The sequence below is a fragment of the Ylistrum balloti genome, unplaced genomic scaffold, assembly GCF_031769215.1.
Source record: "Ylistrum balloti isolate Yb309-2 unplaced genomic scaffold, AGI_CSIRO_Ybal_v1 Utg370052, whole genome shotgun sequence".
Classification (NCBI taxonomy): domain Eukaryota; kingdom Metazoa; phylum Mollusca; class Bivalvia; order Pectinida; family Pectinidae; genus Ylistrum; species Ylistrum balloti.
Genome location: NW_026782104.1, coordinates 449,835 through 472,081, shown reverse-complemented (window position 1 = coordinate 472,081; position 22,247 = coordinate 449,835). Strand labels below are relative to the sequence as shown.

At 34.5% G+C, this 22,247-nt stretch overlaps 1 protein-coding gene across 1 annotated transcript; it reads left to right on the top strand.

Annotated features, from left to right (window-relative positions):
• Window positions 1-6,290: 6,290 nt before the first annotated feature.
• On the top strand, window positions 6,291-18,847 carry LOC132549281 (uncharacterized). The gene is made up of 2 exons (XM_060213201.1): window positions 6,291-6,358; window positions 14,909-18,847. The coding sequence occupies exon 2, from the start codon at window positions 14,954-14,956 to the stop codon at window positions 15,833-15,835; it is 882 nt and encodes a 293-aa protein (XP_060069184.1). The 5' UTR covers window positions 6,291-6,358; window positions 14,909-14,953; the 3' UTR covers window positions 15,836-18,847.
• Window positions 18,848-22,247: the final 3,400 nt, after the last annotated feature.

Sequence of the window (22,247 nt, the reverse complement as noted above, 5' to 3'; positions counted from 1 at the left end):
GAAAAAAATCAACAGCATCACCCTTCGAGAAAACACACTTCAACAGTCTTATCAAGCATTGTTCTTGTGTAACGTCTACCTTGGATAGTCCAAGTATACTCGTTGACATGTGAGGTATATTAAAGCATAAAATTACACAAATCAATCAGAATTATCTATCAAAACATTAACACTAATAAATGAAACTTCTTGCCAAAGTAGCCTTAGCATAAAGTTACTACACAAAGAACACGTCACAATTCCAAGTCTATTATCATTCATAACTAGCTCCTTCCCATCCGGTGTTAGGAATTCATAGGATAAATAATAATGAGAGTGTAAGTTGGTTACCTGCAAAAATCTAATTCCGGGTCTTTCCTAACAGTCTTATTGTAGGCTTTGATGATAGATACAGTTTCCCGCTATTACGCCCAAAATTTTATTCACATCACCTGAACCATTTCGAACCAAAATTCCAAAAAATACATTTCGCTCCGAAAGCTGTATCGCTCTAACATTCTTAGTGTGTAATCAATTTGACCTTTCGATATGCCAAGGACGTTTATTCATTTAGAAACATGACCCATTGAAGACTACATATGTTTATAATTAAGTTTTTTTTCGAAATCGCGTTTATATAATTTGCCACCAGTATCTTGCAATGTATTGTTTACTTGTGAGACGAATAAAAAAAATACACAAATTAATTAGAATTATCTATCAGATAATTGTACACTTATAAATAAAATTTACACGATGATCTGAAGTATAGCAGTTATCAGATGTTTGAACATCAATCAAGTTTATTCAATTTGATAAATGAAAGAGAATACATTAAAAGCCAATGAGAAAGACCAAAGTTATATGGACATGACGTTACTGCCAGTATCATTAAAGCTGTTTAATATCACATATCAAGTAGAATCCGTCCAGTTATATGTTCAGACACCTTTCCCAGCAGACAGCAGTCTGCTTATCAGAATCATCTTTGTAGTGTATGTGTATCTTTGTCTGCAATATCGAAAGAACTAGAAGCATGCGGAAAATGAGCAGGAATTGTTGATATTAAATCAAATACATATATACCAATACAAACCAACATTTACGTGCCTCGTAAGTATAAGATTTCAGAGTTTACAAGAAAATGTTACCATATGTAAAATCTATAATAAGTAATGGCGTTTTCCATTTTCTTCAACCAAAGATAAAATTATATTATTTTCTAATAAACATATTTTACGTAAGGAACAAAATATTTACCTTTGGAAATATGTTTTGTCAGTAGTTGAATGAATTAAATCTGTAGGCATACTACTGAATTGAAAAGGAAAATTATTCGAAAGAATTACCAGAGCATATTGTGCGTTGTAAGTTAGAAATTGGTTTTATATCCCTTTTTAAGCTCCTTTCACTGTTGTTAAATTAGTTTAAATAAAAGCATATAATCCCGTTCTATTTGGATATGAGAAATAGCTATCTCCAATAACCACAAAACATTGCTGTCAATGTATACCAGGGCTTGAGATGTAATCATGCCTAAAATAAATAATCATTATTTACAGAAAATATTGTAATTTTGTACTTATTATTACGCGCCATTTATCATGTTAACTATATATATATATATATATATATATGTGTGTATATATATATATATATGTGTGTGTGTGTGTGTGTGTGTGTGTGTGTGTGTGTGTAACAAGAGGTCATATATATATATATATGACCTCTTGTTACACACTTCAGTTAGTCAGAGTGATTGAATAAACCCTTGAAAAAATATAACAGACGTGTGCACCATTGCTCAGCTAAACTAGCATTCGAATTAAATCTTATAGGACGAGTTCATGATATCGGTTCTTGTTACTAATACACATGAATCCCAACATAACATCTTGGACTTTTGCGTTCTACACACTTTGCTATCTATACTATAAACTTAAAAACGACGATTGTACTGACAGTTTGAAGAAATTCCTCTCGTTAACTAATTATTTTGACAGTGTAGTTGACTGTGTGATTTGATAAAAGTGTCAACATTTTCCATGTTTTATGGCTACTAAGGAACTTCACTTGAGTATATTATCATCATAAATCAAGGATTTCACATTCGTGAAATCCGAATTGGCTGATGACTTTCCCGGAATGTCAGAAACCGAAAATAAATAGTTCAGCTTGTTTCTTGATCTTCTAACAACTGACTATTGGGGTGAAAGTTGCCAAAATTAAAGCACAAAAGACATCCCCCCACCCACCCTACCGCTCACGATCAAAAAGTCACGAAAAGTATCCTTTAAATTCTCCATCCAAATTGACAGTATTAAGAAGGTTTAATACTAGAAGTTTGTCATATCATTGATTTAAAGTATTTTGAAATGTTTTCATCTTTTCGTCGCTTTTTTAATAGCTCTTAAATCAAATGAGAACTTCAGCTAGATATTACTCTAACTGAAAAAAACTCTATTATGGGGAAACGACACTTACTCTAAACAGAAAAATGAACAAACATTCTTCACCGTGCAAAATTATATCAAGCTCAGTAAACCTTTTTACCTAATGTTTTTGGTCCTTTAGTTCTTATTACCAAACTGCACATCATGTATGCCACTACTTAAGTTAGAAATTACATTTTGTAATTCTGTCCACCACATGTGCGTAAGTTTATAGATATTATTATGTGTAAATATTACTTTTTCGTCCAATGTCGATGTTAGGTGTTCCATTTCCGATTTATATTTTTCTTTGTATGTACATGGGAAAGGAATTAATATAAGCTTTAAGCTTGTTTTCCCATCCCATAAGATTAAATGTACCTGTCTGTATTTAAATGATAATTATTGAATAAAATATTGTTTAAACTAAATGAGAACTGAGAACTAGACATTTTCACATTTTTTTTAAATATCCACGTACACATATCATACCCTTACCTTGTAATGATAGACGAAAGTTTGTTCTAAAAAGATTGCCTCGACAATAACAGAAAATGTCTGTTATTCAGGGGGAAAATAAGAATATTCTGTGAAATTAATTATTTCCTGTTACACACATACCGATGTCTGTAGCGGAAGAAGCAGTGAGACAACATATTGATTTCTTACTTTCCAAAATCAAACCTTTCAAAAGATCATCATCAGAAAAAAAAATATTGGTTCCACTGCTCAGATGAGAACATCCTTATGTATCCTCAGTATTATAGATCTGTTGATCGTAGAATATGTGCACGTGCTTGCATGATGAGTCATAACTACGTCATTACTGTGGTATATTATACATCAATACTTCAACACATATCATTCTACATTGTGATTTCATGATAGATTTTGGTGTCATTTAATCATTAAGCTAGATATGAATTATTGAGCGAACCTGCATAATCCATCAGATTTTTAGTAAGCCAATACCGTACAAGGAAATATATTAGATTATAAAATTTCTAATGATGATATTGAATATTTCAGAGAAGCAAGTTGAAGATTTTTGTATCACACACTCAAACAATACGTACCACTTTAATATAATTGATCCTTTCATATTTTTGAAGTGTAAAGTAACTTTGTGTATTCATATTGTTCTGGTTTACATGACGACTGTATGTTAAATGTGTCATTTTATTTATTCTCTTAGGAGGTAAAATGAATTCTAGTGTGATGGAAAGTTCACTAAATTGTCGGAGAACATTTTGAGATGATGCATAATAAAGATATTATTTGTCACTAAAAATGCCACAGTAATCGTTAGTAAAAACGCCCGTAAAAGTCTACATGTAAATTTTAAATTAAAATGACAGAAAGCATTTGATCCATGTCGGAGGAGAAAGATTACCTTACAGCATGACGTAATACATGTAAGTAATACTTGTGGGACACACCCTGCAGGTCAACTAGTTATGGGACACAGGCTGCAGGTCGACTAGTTGTGCACACTTAAACTCTCGCAGATCGCAGATGATATTTCATTCACCTTAGATCTCGGTAAACATTCAATAATGCTCAAAGTGCGATACACTGTTGTGGAGAAATAAATTATATTAAAAAATGACAAAATAAATGTAACCATGTATCGAATGTAAGACATAAAGATGGAAATTGAAACGGGAAAAAAAGACAAAGTGTTACTCTGTTAGGAATATCATTTTCTGTGAATCGTGAGTTAATGATAAATCTGAATTATGAAAAATCTCGTACGTTATTTTATTAACAAAGGTTCAGTGGTAAAAAAGAATTCCTACACTTATTGATAGAACTCTGGTGTTTTAAAATCGATTATTATACCCACATTTAACAAGCTATTTATCTCAATCCCAAACCCAGATTCATGTATGTACATTTATATGTTGAACAGAAAATTCTTCTGTGTTGTCTAGCAAGCACTAATGAATTATAAGGATGGTGGGTTTAAAATGATCTTCATAAATTTGAGGATAGTCTCAAATTAATTTCGATTCGAAAGAAAATGAGGTCGTGGGGGAAAAAAGCGGTCAATTTTTATAAGTTCATTGTGAAATAAAAAAAAAAACCACACAGATATGGGAACAAGCGATATAAACAGCCAAAAAATATAGAAAAAGATATTGGGAAAAAATATTTGGTGTACGGATGGAGAGGAAAAATCATAGTAACAATACTTTATTGTATAAGTGCCTATCTCAATTTTTAAGTTTATCTAATCTATAAAAAATATATCAGGTCATGTATCTTATGGAGGAATGGATCAATCAGTAAGGACTGAAAAATTGAAAACGATACAGACTATATTAAAAGTAAACTCTTTACACTGAGCTATATCAACACAGTACATGTACACCTACGTAAGTAAGGAATACAGTAGTATACGTGTATATTAAGTGCTTACCAAAATAAAAATTTAGTATTTGAAAAAGAAGAAGAAGAAATAATAATAATAATAGTAATAATAATAATAAAAAAAACCGGCAGAACTAAAATAACTTTCAAATCCAGATATTGATGTAACGGATTGAAAATCGAATTACAAAGTTCTTGAGCAAATTTCTAAATACACGTTACAAAACATTGTTTTGTCTTTAAATACCAATATGTATCTATAAATGATGTTAAGAGACAGCAGAAATCATTATCCATTGACAGCAGTAAAAAACGTGGATTCAAAAGATTGAAAGAAAAAAGATAGATGTGAATTACCGTCAGTTCTTTTTTTTTTTTTTTTTTTTTGCGAAAACCGACTTTCAGTCAAGGTTTCCAATACATGTTTTGATAAAATACACAGAATTTCGCATATACTCCTTAAATATTTTACCTCTAAAAAATTCATAAAATGTGTTTTTATATGACCGATATAAAAATATTGTTACATAGTTTTAATCATGAACGCACTCTGGCATTCAAAAACATATATATATATTGAGAAATTCAACACACTATGGGAAGGTTGGCAAAACTTATTTATTTGTTTGACAATCGCTGATCACATCTGTACTTTGGCATGTCATCATAAACTCTCTGTTACATTACACATATAACCTTTGATGCTACTGAAATATCGCCCTTCTATAAGTTGTACCGTGATTATTACCTGGTTTGTTATCTGTAGCTACACTATGTATTAAATGTTTACAAAGATAGCATGCTACCTCTAGATTATCTCCCTTACTTTTGTTTTTAAACACTAAAAATATCACAATATAAAATCAGATATGTTTTGAAATAATGTATCCATAGTATGAAGTATATTCATCACATTTACATCTTGGAAGTCACATATAAACACTACACACGTATATATTAGGAACATCTTGTAAACTTATAACTTCAAACATATTTATACAAATATACAATTAATCAATTTTCCCTTTCCTGCATAAAAATATACTGATTACACAGCGTGACGAGACATATACATTTCCGGTACATATATTTTTTTCTCTTTTTCACTAGATATAATAAAAATATATAGCAGTGTATAGTTTGTGTGTGTGTTTGTTTGTTAGTTTCCATTATTGGTTTTCTTTCTCCTTTTATGTGATAATGTATATATATTTATTAGTGTATCAGGTGTCATGTGTGGGAATTATATGTTGTTAAATATATTATACAAAAACAAATGCATTAAATCAAGCAAAAAAGTTGTTGAATTGGCATTATGTTTGAAAATATAAAAAAAAATATATAAAAAAATCTACCAACATAGTCGTTCACCGATGATGCAAATCGTTTTGGGGAATGCACCATGCAACAGCCGACACTCGATCGTCACAGCAATGCTGTGTGGATACAGCATATGAATCGAAGTACACGTTTACAGTGCGTGCTCCTTATGGTAAAACCACAATGGCGACTGCTGATGTTTGGGATGCAAACCACTTGTACGTGGATACGTAGTTTGCTGGACGCTGTCGAGGGTAGGTACTAATACAACGACTTCTATGTACACCTCTATATCAAGCGTTAGCTTACACCTGTCTACACAGCAGTTGACTGGTGTGTTAACGCCTTACACGCACCTGCTGTCGAACATGTACTACGGTCCATCATCACGCCCGCCTAACGGTTATGTTGGTACAAAGGAAATTTGCGTGGTATATTTAGTATGCTCTCATGTTGATTGTTCGGTGATGGGCCAAAAAGACATATCTGTACTATGCATATTTGCACTCTTTTGCGTATACCGTTACATACTGTTTTATATCCATAAAAAATCCCTAGCTATTCTAAAAACATCCGGGAATCTGAGCAGGATTTCCCACACGGTCGAGAATTGTGTACGGCTGAAATACGTCACCGTTGCTACAGCAACATAGCTACACCATAAAAATAATTGTTTTTTTTGTTTGAAACTGTAGTGCCGCTTGGACACATGTCACTTAAATGATATAACAATGCCATTTGTATGGCTAGTTAATGAGGGATTAAATTTCATTTTCTGACTAAGGACATGAGTGTAGTTAATTTAATTATATCATCGTACGATTGTACATCATGAGTATTGATATGTATTAATTACTATATCAGATTATAATGACTACATGTACAAGTGTGCTATGAGGTATGCAATATTATTGGTGGATACGAGTAGATAAGTATTGCATTTTGGTGGATCTGGTGGGTTTAGAAATTAGAGTTGTGTTTTGCTGGATGCGATAGGATTAGAATTGTGTTTTGGTGGACGCTGCGGGATCAGCGTCGTTTCTTTTTGTGTGTGTGAATTAGTGTTTTTTGATGACTCCTTTAGATTTTAGTGGATGCGGTGAGAATAGTGTGTCGTGGCGATGAGATTAATGCTATTTTTAGTAGACGTAGCAGAATTGGTATTGTTTTTCGGTAGATGTTGGGATTAACTCGAGGAGGTAAAAGGAGAAATTTTCTGTACCTGTCTTAAAATGGCGTTGATTAGTAAAGCAACAACTCCTTGCCGATGTGATCGATACTAATCCGATAAATCCATAAGTATAATGGAGAATATTTCACGTCTTTCTAAAATAAGGATAAAAACTTGTATCATATGGGCACCAGCTTAAGGTTGTTTGGTTAAAGAGTTGAACGTCCACTTCAATCGATGTTATCAGTACTCAGCAGGCATGAGGGGGTGTCCCGTGTTATCCCCACCTCTGACGAGACATGACTCTGTCCCTCCGGTACGTCACCAGAGTCTGGCCAGATCGCTGGAACGGACTGTCGCCCATAATAAATAGAGGCTTCCTCCGGTTATGTCGAAGTAGCCTCCATAGGTCCGATATCATCGATACATCACCAACGTGTAAGTACTAAAAGCAGTAGGCAGGTTACCTGAAATGGCGCTTCGGAATTTTTGTTTACTGTAAATCACTACGTGTGCCCGGATTGAAATGTTGTTAAACATCACATTTCCTCCTGTGATATTTATGTTGGGTGATGTAATTACCAACAAGTTCTCGTTCACATTGTTTATTTTCATTATCAAGGAAATCGTCTATTGTAAACAATATACATTGTATACCCATTAGCGTTAAAAATGCTCCTCATGATTATAATACATTTTGCATCTGTGTCAATTACTGCGAATCAAACTAACTTATTTATCAAAAGAGCACAAATCCCAAAACGTAATATATAAACATGGAACAGCATCTTCGATTACTATCGCTCTCTGCACACTTGGAACATTTTATGGCAAAATTGAAAGTTCCATGTGCGACATTTTGAGGATAAGGCGAGCAGACTAGTTTGATTCCAACGAATCTCGGAGTCGCATAACGGTATGCTGTAATGGCTTTGAAGCTGGATGTTGCTTCCGTCTGTGATTAAACAGTTTTCCCTTCTGAAACCCACTCTAGACCAGTCAAATTACCTCGTTTGTGCATCCAGGATTGCCATGAACTATTACAGGGGTGCAGAGAACGTAAGTGATCTTTACCTTTGGAGTATCGTGGAAAATATAACTCGTGATACACAACAAAAAGAGCGGACAAAGAAAATGTTTAAAGACCATTCTATATTGTACACGACAGTGACATATTCTGACCTGTATCACCTGTATTTCAACATAAATAACTCTACACTGTACACGACAGTGACATATTCTGATCTGTACCACCTGTATTTCAACATAAATAATTCTACACTGTACACGACAGTGACATATTCTGACCTGTATCACCTGTATTTCAACATAAATAACTCTACACTGTACACGACAGTGACATATTCTGACCTGTACCATCAGTATTTCAACATAAATAATTCTACACTGTACACGACCGTGACATATTCTGACCTGTCCCACCTGTATTTCAACATAAATAATTCTACACTGTACACGACAGTGACATATTCTTACTGTACCACCTGTATTTCAATATAAATAATTCTACACTGTACTCGGAAGTGACATATTCTGACCTGTTACACCTGTATTTCAACATAATTAATTCTACACTGTACACGACAGTGAAAATATTCTGACCTGTATCACCTGTATTTCAACATAAATAACTCTACACTGTACACGACAGTGACATATTCTGACCTGTATTTCAACATAGATAACTCTACACTGTATACGACAGTGACATATTCTGACCTGTATCACCTGTATTTCAACATAAATAATTCGACACTGTACACGACAGTGACATATTCTGATCTGTCCCACCTGTATTTCAACATAAATAATTCTACACTGTACACGACAGTGACATATTCTTACTGTACCACCTGTATTTCAATATAAATAATTCTACACTGTACACGACAGTGACATATTCTGATCTGTATCACCTGTATTTCAACATAAATAATTCTACACTGTACACGACAGTGACATATTCTGACCTGTACCACCTGTATTTCAACATAAATAATTCTACACTGTACACGACAGTGACATATTCTGACCTGTATCACCTGTATTTCAACATAAATAATTCTACACTGTACACGACAGTGACATATTCTTACTGTACCACCTGTATTTCAATATAAATAATTCTACACTGTACACGACAGTGACATATTCTGATCTGTATCACCTGTATTTCAACATAAATAATTCGACACTGTACACGACAGTGACATATTCTGATCTGTCCCACCTGTATTTCAACATAAATAATTCTACACTGTACACGACAGTGACATATTCTGATCTGTATCACCTGTATTTCAACATAAATAATTCTACACTGTACACGACAGTGACATATTCTGACCTGTATCACCTGTATTTCAACATGAATAATTCTACACTGTACACGACAGTGACATATTCTGACCTGTCCCACCTGTATTTCAGCATATATAATTCTACACTGTACACGACAGTGACATATTCTGACCTGTACCATCAGTATTTCAACATAAATAATTCTACACTGTACACGACAGTGACATATTCTGACCTGTACCATCAGTATTTCAACATATATAATTCTACACTGTACTCGGCAGTGACATATTCTGACCTGTACCATCAGTATTTCAACATATATAATTCTACACTGTACTCGGCAGTGACATATTCTGACCTGTACCATCAGTATTTCAACATATATAATTCTACACTGTACTCGGCAGTGACATATTCTGAACTGTATTCCAATATTGATAAATTTACACTCTTCTCAGCAGTTACAGATTCTGACCTTTCCCACCTGTATTTACAGAATCCATTTTGCAAGGTAAACGACAGTGGTACATGGTGGTATTACCCACCAGCTAATATATACCATGCTCATGGCAAAGGTAGGGATTGAATGTTGTCGCTTTCTCTGATTTACACATCATTATATAAATGTATTGTGCTGAAATATTAGTGGATAGTTAGAATACAACTAGTCTTTTACTATCCGAACATAACTATGTTCGCTTGTTAATTTCATTTACACTTGCCTATCACAAGTACTGCATCGATTCTGATGTTGGCAAAGGATAGGGTTTTACATACTTTAAACTGTGAACACGTCTAATTGACTTGACCGTGTACACCTAATATTCTGTATGGTGCATACAGGATATGTAACCAAATTTTGTATCTCCTATTTCCGGTACACATGTCCTAATTGCATTTGTTTTCCTGTCTATCTCAATTTTGTGATTTGTGGGTTTTTTGTATGCATTCATTACTGGAGCTGCTACACACCTACATGTACAGTACATTTGTATTAAGGATACATTGCAGAACTACAGCGTGTATGTATTGATGCTGGCCATACGTATCACTACACGTAAACAGTCTGTTTTCTTGGCAGGTTGTCTTGATACGGGATTTAAATAGCATTATAATGAAGAGAAGGCAAACTGATGTTCATTGGGAGCCTGCTGCTATCTACTCAGTGGTTCATTTATATCTTGAATATCAATTTAAATGTAGGTTATATAATGACACAGCGTATGTATTGTCATTAAAACAAGATACACCAACCAGTAGTATTTTTTATTTTACATCTTTAATCTGCCCGTGGATCATAGGATCATAAAGTTCAGGACAGTGTTTTGGACTTACATTTCCAGTGTCTGTTCCAACCTGATACGATGACGTAACACGGCAGTCCTTCAAAGATAACGTTGTATCCCTTCGTACTCGAGAGAGACTTATCATCATCCATGTGTAATGATAACCAGCGTTATTACAGACTACAGAATCAATTACAATGGGAACTGTTAATATTTCTTAATATAGATGGCCGTCATTTTGCCTATGGTTTCATTGTTATAACTACATATTTGGATTGACAAATATTTACATGGCGAATGTCGTCAATGAAGCAGTAGACGTTAACTCTTCAGGATCACATGAGCTTCTTCTTGTACTTTCCTAAAATGTATACATCTTTTTTCACTGGTTTTCTCGACGGGTTTCCCACAAATGGCATCTAAAGACCATGCAAGGTGATATGCAGTTATATGTTAAGACGTTAACAGGGTCTAACACTCTCTGTCACACATACAATGTACCCTATTTCAGTTTAAAGGTCAGTGATACTTTCTGGTTTTCACGGTTCTATCACTGAACTTAGACATGGACCGCTGCTTTCCCACATTCGCTACATTCGTTTCCAGAAAAAAACACTGGCCGTAACAAGTAGTAGTGTTTCAGACAAAAACATGGATTGACCGTTCCTCATGTCGTTTAATCGTCCGGGCATTTAGGACGGATATGAAGTGACCATATCCACATCTGTCCTTTTAGCACACATACCATCACTCAGTGTCCTGGGCATAGCTGTAAAGCGACTCCTACATACCACAGCTGCAATGAATAACTATTTTATTGATTTCTGCGCCTTTAGCAGAATCCTGGTACCAGAATATTAAAGTCTGCTACGTATGAGTCTTGGTCGTCTCCCCTTGTCTTAGAAGTGTCAATTAATCAATGGTACCAATGCACCGACTATAGCAAGAACATGGGCACGTGTATCTGTAGTATACAAACGTTTAAAATCTATACATGGATATGTCTAACGTACGCACATGCTCGTATACCTAAGCACACTACAAAACTTGGATGCCAATCGGAACACCCGTTTGTGTGGCTTTTTTATTATGAAACTATACATATGTTTCTTTAAATATATTTGAAAATTGAAATATAATAAGATTTTCATATATATATATATATATACGTTAGAATTCATCCTAAATTTAATGAAGCATTAATTAATTGACACTATTCCTTGTTTCACTGAAAGAGCATTTCCCCATGGCAGATTAAGTGAAATGTGTGTAAATCATTGGTTTGTTTTGGTATTGACCACGCCCACTCGGGATTTTCTCGACAATTTGATTTATCTTAATGAATAGGTGACCAACACGTCCCATGACACTGCCCCAAACATTTTTGGAAGCGCGTGTTTAAGATTCTCCAATCAAATGACAACCTAACGCAAACGTAAACCATTCGACGTTCGTGTTAAATCTACTACGCAGTTTGATATGTCGTCGTCAGAGACACAGTGTGTATGTGATTTCTGCAGGGAAATCAGGTATTTTTGGACTAATTTGGATTCAACACAGATTTATTTGACCTGTAAGTATGTCTTGGATCATTAGTCATCGGCTTTGTCTATCTCAGGTTTGACAAAACCAGATGCATATGCTTATATAGACAGTTATATTCCATTGCACTGTCCGTATGTATTTTGTATCTAACTAAATGATTGATAGTCTCGAGTTCATTTTAGTTGCAGTGAACGATTGATTTTATCTTCCACATATTGTTTAGTGATACGGTTGTTGGGACACTATCGGGTAACAGTGTAAAGTCAATAAAATATTGTGAATGGTTTATACTTCTGGCATTGGTGGTATTACAAGTAACGATGTGAAAATATTAACCGTTTTCTGTTTCCTGTCTGTATGCTTTTTAGCGTTATAAGTACCCTACAATAACAGGTAAGCAGCTTATTTTCGGGTGTTACACACAAGAGAAACAAATGTACATTCACAGAGAGAGACATATGGTACATTGACAAGGAGAGACATAAGGTACATTGACAAAGAGAGACATAAGGTAAATTGACAAGGAGAGACATAAGGTACACTGACAAGGAGAGACATAAGGTACATTGACAAGGAGAGACATAAGGTACATTGACAGGGAGAGACATAATGTACACTGACAAGGAGAGACATAAGGTACATTGACAAGGAGAGACATAAGGTACATTGACAAAGAGAGACATAAGGTACATTGACAGGAAGAGACATAATGTACATTGACAAGAAGAGACATAAGGTACATTGACAAGTAGAAACATAAGGTACATTCACAAAGAGAGACATGGTACATTCACAAAGAGAGACATAAGGTACATAGACAAAGAGAGACATGGTACATTCACAAAGAGAGACATTGTACATTCACAAAGAGAAATATATGGTACATTCACAAAGAGAGATGTACACATTATACATAATCTGGCTAGATAGATATAGGTGACATGAAATTATCTCATATGTACATTGACAAAGAGAGGCATACACATAATACATAATATGGCTAGATAGAAATAGGTGACATTAAATGACCTGATATGTACATTGACAAAGAGAGGCATAATACATAATCTGGCTAGATAGAAATAGGTGACATTAAATTATCTCATATGTACATTGACAAAGAGAGATATACACATAATACATAATCTGGCTAGATAGAAATAAGTGACATTAAATGACCTGATATGTACATTGACAAAGAGAGATATACACATAATACACAATCTGGCTAGATAGAAATAGACGGCCTCTTATATCTAGATAGAAATGCTTGAAGGAGCTATTTATTTTGAACAATACATTAATTATACACTGTAATACTTTCTGATATTCAATTTAATTTAACTCTACTAGTATTATCTTAACTATCTAAGAATAGCGTTCTACACATCAGTGGGTGGTTCTAAAATAAACATATGAGTGATAAAGATTCATGCACGTTTAGGTAAAAGATTAAGGAAAACATATCTGAATTAATGAGAAATTCGTTGTCAGGTGGACATGTCTGGTTTTCTCGTCCAGATGTTTGCTGATATGGTAAAGTAAATACAGAATGCCTTAGTACCACTCTGAAGAACACGTATTTGATTGTTTGGAACGCCTTTGTAAAAATGTTAATCGATGTAATATCAATATACATTCGTCAGAGTGTGAATAGAATACATATTTCTGTTGTTTTGTCGCTGAAGTCCAATAAACTAGACATGCAGCATGCTCTGTAACTGTTAATCATATTAAATTACAAAGTGGCCTACCGAACACTTCTCACTATACCTCAGCCATTATTGGCAGACACCACAAGAGCAGATAAATGAAAAGGAAAGTAAGTAAACAAAAAATATACAAAAATGAAAATAATAATTAGCAACCAAAAAAACCTAAACAAACAAAACAGAAACAAAAACAAATTCTGTATTGGTATGGTTTTTTGAAACAGTACGATATTACTATCCAAAATCATGGTTTATTTTGCTTAGTAATTATGTTATCATTGCTGAGATAATCTTTAGCCATTTTTAGGTATATCCGGTTCTCAAATGTTTTAAAGTCATATGTGCAGGATCTAACATAATATTCAAGATTAAAGAATTAAAACGCATATATGTTTCTGAGAGGAAAAATTGCACGTTGTATGTTAAGCTTTTTATTAAACGAAAATTTGAATAAATTGATTGACTTTCAGATAACATTTGCTACGTAATCAAAATTTTACACACGGGTAATTCACAAGAGTATGGCCTCACTTCGTTATCTTTTTATGAGAGTACCAAAACAATATAGCATCCATATATTCAATCCCTGAATAGAATGGTCGGTTATGTGATAAAACCTTTTTTCATTAATTGAAACGGCAATGAGCCGATTTCTGTTTTAATTTGAAGGTATCATTATGTTTCTGACCAAAGCTGGATTGGCATATATAGCGACTTATCCGTTATAAATTGTAAATCTGAAACACATTTTTTTTTTACTTTCAGATGGTCGTTTGACCTGACTGAAATCCTAAAGGCCGTGTCAAGGTCATGTCCCAGAGAGCAAAGCGGAAGACTGCCATGATGACTGCTGAGGTTGTGCCCGGTCCATCCACGACCGCGCTCGAACGCACTGTTAAGGAAGCTGTTAATATAGAAATTTCTCCGGAAAAGAAAGCCAAAGTTTCCTCTGAAGAGTCGAGCTCTTCTGGCGAAGAAAAGAGTCCAGAGGAAATTCAGCTTTATATGGAGGAAACATTTGACATTCGGAGAACATTTATAACCATGGAGATGCCCACAGTGGCAACGTTAAAAGAGACTTACCCTCAATTATTTCAGGGTAGGCAAATGTTAGCTGAGTTCCAACGAGTGACCAATATAGACATAGACCACACCATACAGGAATACTGTGTCAAGTATGCTAACACAATTATAGATATCGCCAAGCACGTGTCAGGATCTAACCCAATTCTCCGCCAGGCGGAGACCATCAAACAACAGAATGCAGCATTAAAGCAGTACTGGGACATGGTGACAGCGCTGTGTCTGGTGCCGCTTCTCCTGAAGGAGAACCTTGTAGAAATGGTGCGTGAGATTGGGGAAGAGGACACTGTGGATCCTAAAGGGAAAATCGTCCCTATTCTTGTGTCCAAAGGTCCCTTGTTTCACAGTGATGAATTTGTTCTAGTCGTTGAGGAAGAGATCGTTCAAGAGTTTGAAGAATTTACCATAGCTTTTGCTACACTGTTTGCGTCATATTGGGTTTTCAACATGCAGTATCCAAAGACACTCCATAACACATATAATTTCATGCAAAAATCTGTCCTTCAATTGAGGGATGGTTCTCCCCTCCCACCTCCGTGTAAACAGTTGGTCCAGCGCCTGCAGAAAGCTGGTGTCTCAGGACAACACAAAGGAAAAAACGCAAGATAGGCGTCAACGAAACATATCATACCATGCATTCACAAAACCTTTTAATATGTAGTACCCCGCAATCATAGGTAATGATATGACTGTACAAAGCCAAACAGTAACAGGTAACCATAGGCAACACCACAATCTCTTTGAGCGCCATAGGAAATACTGTGTAACCATAGACCACACAACGACCTCACAGATCCAAAACATGCAATGCAGTCAAAGGCAATACCCTGACCTTGCCAAAGTCCAACCACAGCAACACAACCATTTTAGACCACGAAACTTTAATCATCATTCCATGACCTCATGGAAACAGTGATGATACCACTTTACCAGGTCTTATCGCCAACTTACATTATCTTGGGCTACTGTTAGTTTAACACAGGCTAAATCTTGCCCATAACTACGAGTTACGGGTACATAATTTCACTACATCAAAACAAATTGACTTTGTGCCACGCAACGATCATATTTTATGCATAACCAAAGGACATACCAAAATATATCACAGACACTATTGTCACACTAAGTTACGTTGTTAGTCCAAGCATCCTCACACAGTCCCAAGTCACAATACTATGTTGATAGACACTAATGCTCTGAACTTCCAGTCATGACACCACTGCCTTTACAGAACATTAAATCATACCGCGTGTTTCGCTTGTATACCTGAGACAAGGACCAAACATTATGATAACATGCATCGTACTAGGTATAAGACGCTAGCTATAGGTTGACCAATGTTGTAATTCACCTGCATATGTGTCTATATGATCCGTGTCATAATTAATTGGGTTAATTATCGCGTTATTGGTATCTCACACTATCTTAATAAGCACACTTGTGTTGATGGGGTCGTGGTTAAATTTATACTTGGACAATTTTTATAGCATCAAATGAATAACTTTGTTTACCTGTCTCAGAATTATAAAATTTATCGGTAGGAAGTCGGGTATCCTCTTACAACTCCATGTCTCGATATACTAATCATAATTGTCTTTAAAGACTAATTGTATCCTTATCTAGGTATACTCGTCCTCTGGTCATTGCACGTAAAGGGACAGGGATTTAGTTATTGTTTTGAAAAAAGTCTGTTGTTGCTGACCTAATGTTTTGATAAATTTCAACACATAAGATTTGTATAATGTATTTTCTTACTTCGAAAAAACTTGCATTTGATCTCCCATGAGCATTGTTGAGTTAATAATCTGTGCAGTCGAGTGAATGGTGTATATTTCACGTGTTAGGAGCAATAATATCACCTGTCCTCGCGCATTGTGTTGATTTTGATGATATATGTTTGTCTGGTAGGTGTGGCATAGATACTGTATCCAAATTTTGATTTTGATCATAATGCTTAAGAACTTCACTTTTATTATCTGATCCTCCGGTTTTGGTTGTCAATGGGTTTTAAATTGTAAAATTAAATGTTGTCATTGGTTAAATATTTACACTCTACTGTGAAATTGCACAATTGATTAAATGCAAGAGTGGTACATTCATAATATGTGAATAAAAGGAGAAAACTGGGGAAAGTTTAAATAATGGATCAAATATTGAAGAAGTTTTTAGCAGATCAATCAAACGAGAGGGTGCTGATATTACATGGGGAAGTGTTAACAGAAAAGGGTGATTAACATGGGAACAAAGGACTTAACAATGCAGATAGAGTAAAAAATAAGGTGGGAAAATAGGCGCAGGGTAGGGGTTAGAATACGAGTTGTGAGGAAGTTTAAGAATAAGAAGAGTGATAAACAATGGAAGGGAAAAGTGAAAGGACAGGGCAATGGTGAAGATGAAACAAAGAAAATTGAACAAGTGAGGGAGTATTGTATACATTAAACAATACAAATTAAACAATGGGGCAATGAAGGAATGGATAGTACACAAGGGATGAGACAATGTTAAACTTTAAAGAATAAAATGAGAAACAGGGAGGGTAAAGTGGTAAACATTAAACAATAGAAAGTGAACAAGGGAGGGGGCAATGATAAACATGAAGCAATACAAAGTGAACAAGGGAGGGGGCAAGGGTAAACATGAAACAATAGAAAGTGAACAAGTGAGGATTTAATGATAAACATTGAAGAATACAGAGAGAAAAAGGGGTGGGACATTGGTAAACTTTAAAGAAAATACGAGAACAGGCAAGGGGTCAATGGTAAACATGAAACAACACAAAGGGAACAAGTCTGGGGGCTATGTTTAACATGCAACATTAAAAAGGCAACAAGAAAGGAGACAAAATAACAAAGATACATTGGAAGGTGAACAAGGGAGGGGCAATAGTAATCAATGAATAACATGAATGGTATTTAAGGAGTGGGCATTGATAAACAATACACAATAAACAAGGGAGAAGAAATAGTGAACGAGATAGGGAAAAGATATACATGGGGAAAACAAGGAAAGGTGGTAGTGAACAGGGGGGCATGGAACCTGGTTTTATTAACTTTCGGGATTCTAACAGTTAAAAAACCTAGAGCTCAGTGTCATAGAAACTTGAGATATTGAAAATAAATACAAATGGATTATTTGTCTTTCACGCAGCAACAAATTATAGGTAATATACACAACTTGAGAATAAGTAAGGAGTTAAGCCAGTGAAAACAAAGACAAATTGATTTTTTGTCTTTCACACAAATTGTAGATGACACATGTTGAGTAAGGAGTTAATAAATATAAAGCAATAAAGCGAAGGGGCTAATAAAACAATGGGAACATTGGTTTCTGCAGCTAAGAAAATGTTAGCAAGAAGGGAAGATAAAACCATGAAAACAAAGATTTGAGTGGAAGAGGATTTTGAACAAAGGAGACTGGATGAACAACAGTAAAATGACTTGGTTCTAGTTTTTGTTGAATTGTTTTCAATTTTGTCTTATTTTTCTTGAATTATTTGAATTTGAAAATATGCAGTAACAACTTCAGGTTGATCTGATTGTACAATGACTCTTTTTGTCACTTTATTACTGACTTGTAAAGATTTTACTCTTTTTCATCATATTAATTATGATTAATATTTCATATACAGGAAATGTATATATTTGTTTTACTTATGTTGTATGGTTTTGTTTTACATACATGTTTTAAATATAATTTCTCTAAGTTATTGTACTTTCATTGAAATGAACTTTTAAAGTTTGAATTTCATTTTTGTGATTTTATGACGAGCAGGTTCTTTTATATTGCAGATGCCAAAGTTCACTGAACCGGCATCATGTAATGTTTGATAATATTCCGGTCGTGTTAATGTTTGTTGTAGTGTGTCATAAAGGATGCACAAAATAGTGCAGAGGAAGAAATGTGTTGTAAAACCTTTACATGTCATATTTTCAGGTCGTCAAAAAACTTATAAAACTTTTCATTTTATTTTTGAAATTGAGTTCAATAGGTTAGTATCAGCAATTTCCACCCGATTTTATGCGTGCTACTGAGCCATTCATTGGCAATGGTGATAGCCATTGTAAGATTGAATTGACTTTAGAATTGATGTAGAGGCTTTAGAAAGCATGACTCCATCGAGAATTTCACATAAAATAAATACATAGTTTGATACTGTAATTCATACTGGAGACATTTTTGGTCAATCTATTGTCAGTGTTTTCATCGGAGGCTTTCAGTAGACCCCAAAATACAACCAGGTAGATGTGTTAGATATCATTATCTTTTACAAAGTACATCGGAATTAATCATGGTATTATTACATAACTGGGCATATATACGCCATACTTTTCACTAACAGTATATCGACTTTATGTTCTACTGTCCTTTCTATCATGCCCGCATCCAGAAGTTTTTATTTATTATAACGTTGTGGTATTCCGCCAGCGACCATTATGACGTCATATATACAAACCAGGCGACGAAGATAATACACATTTTAGAAATTGAATTTTCTTTATAACATTAGTCATGCTAACGGAAACGAATGTTGTTTTTCATATTTAAATCGAATTCTGATGAACGTTCTTACAATGTCTTTATTGGCTTATATAGATGAAAAATTTGTTGCCAAGCATTCCATATTAGCTGGTAATATGATGTTTACCAGTGAAGCTATGTGATTTATTTCGACTGTAAAAGAAAACTTCTAGACGGTCAATACACCAAAATACACCTTTATGACATGTAGAAATTTAGCATGAAAGAAAAATCATGTCAGATGTTGTGAATATGTACAATGGGTGTACTGATGAGTGGAGTATCAGTGTAATATAACAAGCAGTGGTCATTTTATGAACACGAGTAACAAGTACCACTCAGTTACAAATATTCTGAATTCCTTGCGTCTTGTCACTTGTGTTGTATCACTTGTACATTGAATGGTATATTTTGTAAGTATCGTACTGTTCCATAATTGGACCTCAGTTCAAGTGTAGCAAACCGATCACTGATCATTTTGATTGTGCCAAAATACAATGGTGACAACAAATTTGCGACAAAACAAAATCCATGTCACTTGGATGTACTGATGCACTAACAATGTTCTGATGCAATATTGTAAAGATAGAGCTTTCATCGGTAGTTCAATTCACTTTTTTTGCTCGAAATATATTTTACGTTGTTGTCAATTTTGCGAGCGCCAAGAACATTACAGTGAGTATTATAATCATGATATCATTCGTGGAAATATGAATCGCCAGCAATAAGTTTGCTTTGAATTGTTTTCTACCTTTGATAAAGTGTATAACTGTGGAAAATGTACACATTCTACCATCGCAAGATTGTCGCCTTGTGATATTGGAAATCATCGACACCTACATTTACACAGCTGGTATATAAACATCAATTTCATTAACACCATTTACCAAACAGAATGTGAAGTGTGTTGCTATACAATACTTGTAAATAATGGAGTGTTTCTTTAGATATTTTTACTATTGTAGATGCAAGTTAGCTTAGTTTCATCATACATTGTAAATGTCTTTCTGATGATAAAGGTGACGGTTGAAGTGGATGTTTTACCAAACTTAGTAGATAGGAAGTGTGGGTATGCTTAACTTCATGTCTTGAATGGTTGATCTCAACATTTAGTATACAGTGAATAAGAAGCTTTATGGTTTAGTGTTGAATTAGTGTTTTGATTGTCAAGCATAAATATTGGCTTCTTCAAAGATATATACTGGATATTTAATTACACTTTTTAGGAGTTCCAGTTACCGTATTCAAAAACATCTTTTTCAGGCATAATTTGAGTTTTCGAGAAAAAAGTTGAGTGATTTATATAATTTTTTGAAAATTTATCCAAATTATTTGCATAGAAAACGTGTTCATATGGTAAAAAATGTTTTTCAATTCGTTATCACTAGTAAACTCTCCCAACAATCAAAACAAGTTGTCGGTAGATAATCAAAATAAGTTGTCGGTAGATTTATTTCCTCTCATACTCGGTAGCAAATTATACACAAGAACAATTTCTACTGTCTGTTAGCTGTATAGTTACCTATATGTTTAGATAAAGTGTACACAAGAATAGCTCTACTGTCTGTTAGCTGTATGTGTTTAGATACGATCTACCTTCGCCGCTCAGTATTATTATCGCTAGGTTCGTTTCCTTCCACTCTTAATTCTAAATAAGGACTTATTAAATATTGTTTTCTCATCTGAGTTAGCAGTTATAGTTACCAATAGGTTCTTGTATGTTTTAACTTATCCCGCCAGTAGACTTGTCAGTCGAACTATTTCCACTCCACTATTATTACCATGGACCTTGTCGGTAGATTCGATACCTCCCAACCTCTCTTCAGTAAGGCCTTTTCTCCCAGTCAGTAGTGTTACAGATCATAGAAAGTTGTCATTAGTTACCTATTGTTCTCGCCCTACTTACAGAATTGTAAGTAGATTCGCTTTACCAGTGTTAGTGATCCCCAAATACTATCCTCCCCAATACTGGTGCATTCTTCCTCTCTGTCATTACTTGTAGATTCTACAACTACTGATTTACAAATACAAAATAAAGGAAAGACTTCAGTGTTTTCTAACGCCAAAAAATAAATCTTCACCAGAATTCCAAAGATCAAGAAAATCAAATAAGGCACTGCTAGGGTTTCCTCTACAGTATTGTTATGTAAATGACTGGTGTATATGTGTGGTTTATTATGCTATATTGTTAATGCTTGTTATTATTGTTAGACGTGTATTTGGCTGATGCTTTTTACATTATTGTTGGTGCTACCAAATGGCATGTCATGTATAAACAACAAGTCCCTGTGTATATGTTGCAGTATTAGAAGTTTACAGTTCCAACATTTGTTGTATGTTATTTGTGTTGTACATTTGCTTATGGTATATATCACATATCTACAATGTACATTAAAAATGGTGTACTGCCAAACGAGTGTTGTGTTGTTACTTACACCCAAAATTACATCGGACTCTTAATAACACGTTTTCTTTTGTTCCAATCACAGCAATTGTTTGTCTC

Coding starts and splice junctions, on each gene's coding strand:
- LOC132549281 (XM_060213201.1), top strand. CDS start 14,954: ATGTCCCAGAGAGCAAAGCGGAAGACTGCCATGATGACTGCTGAGGTT.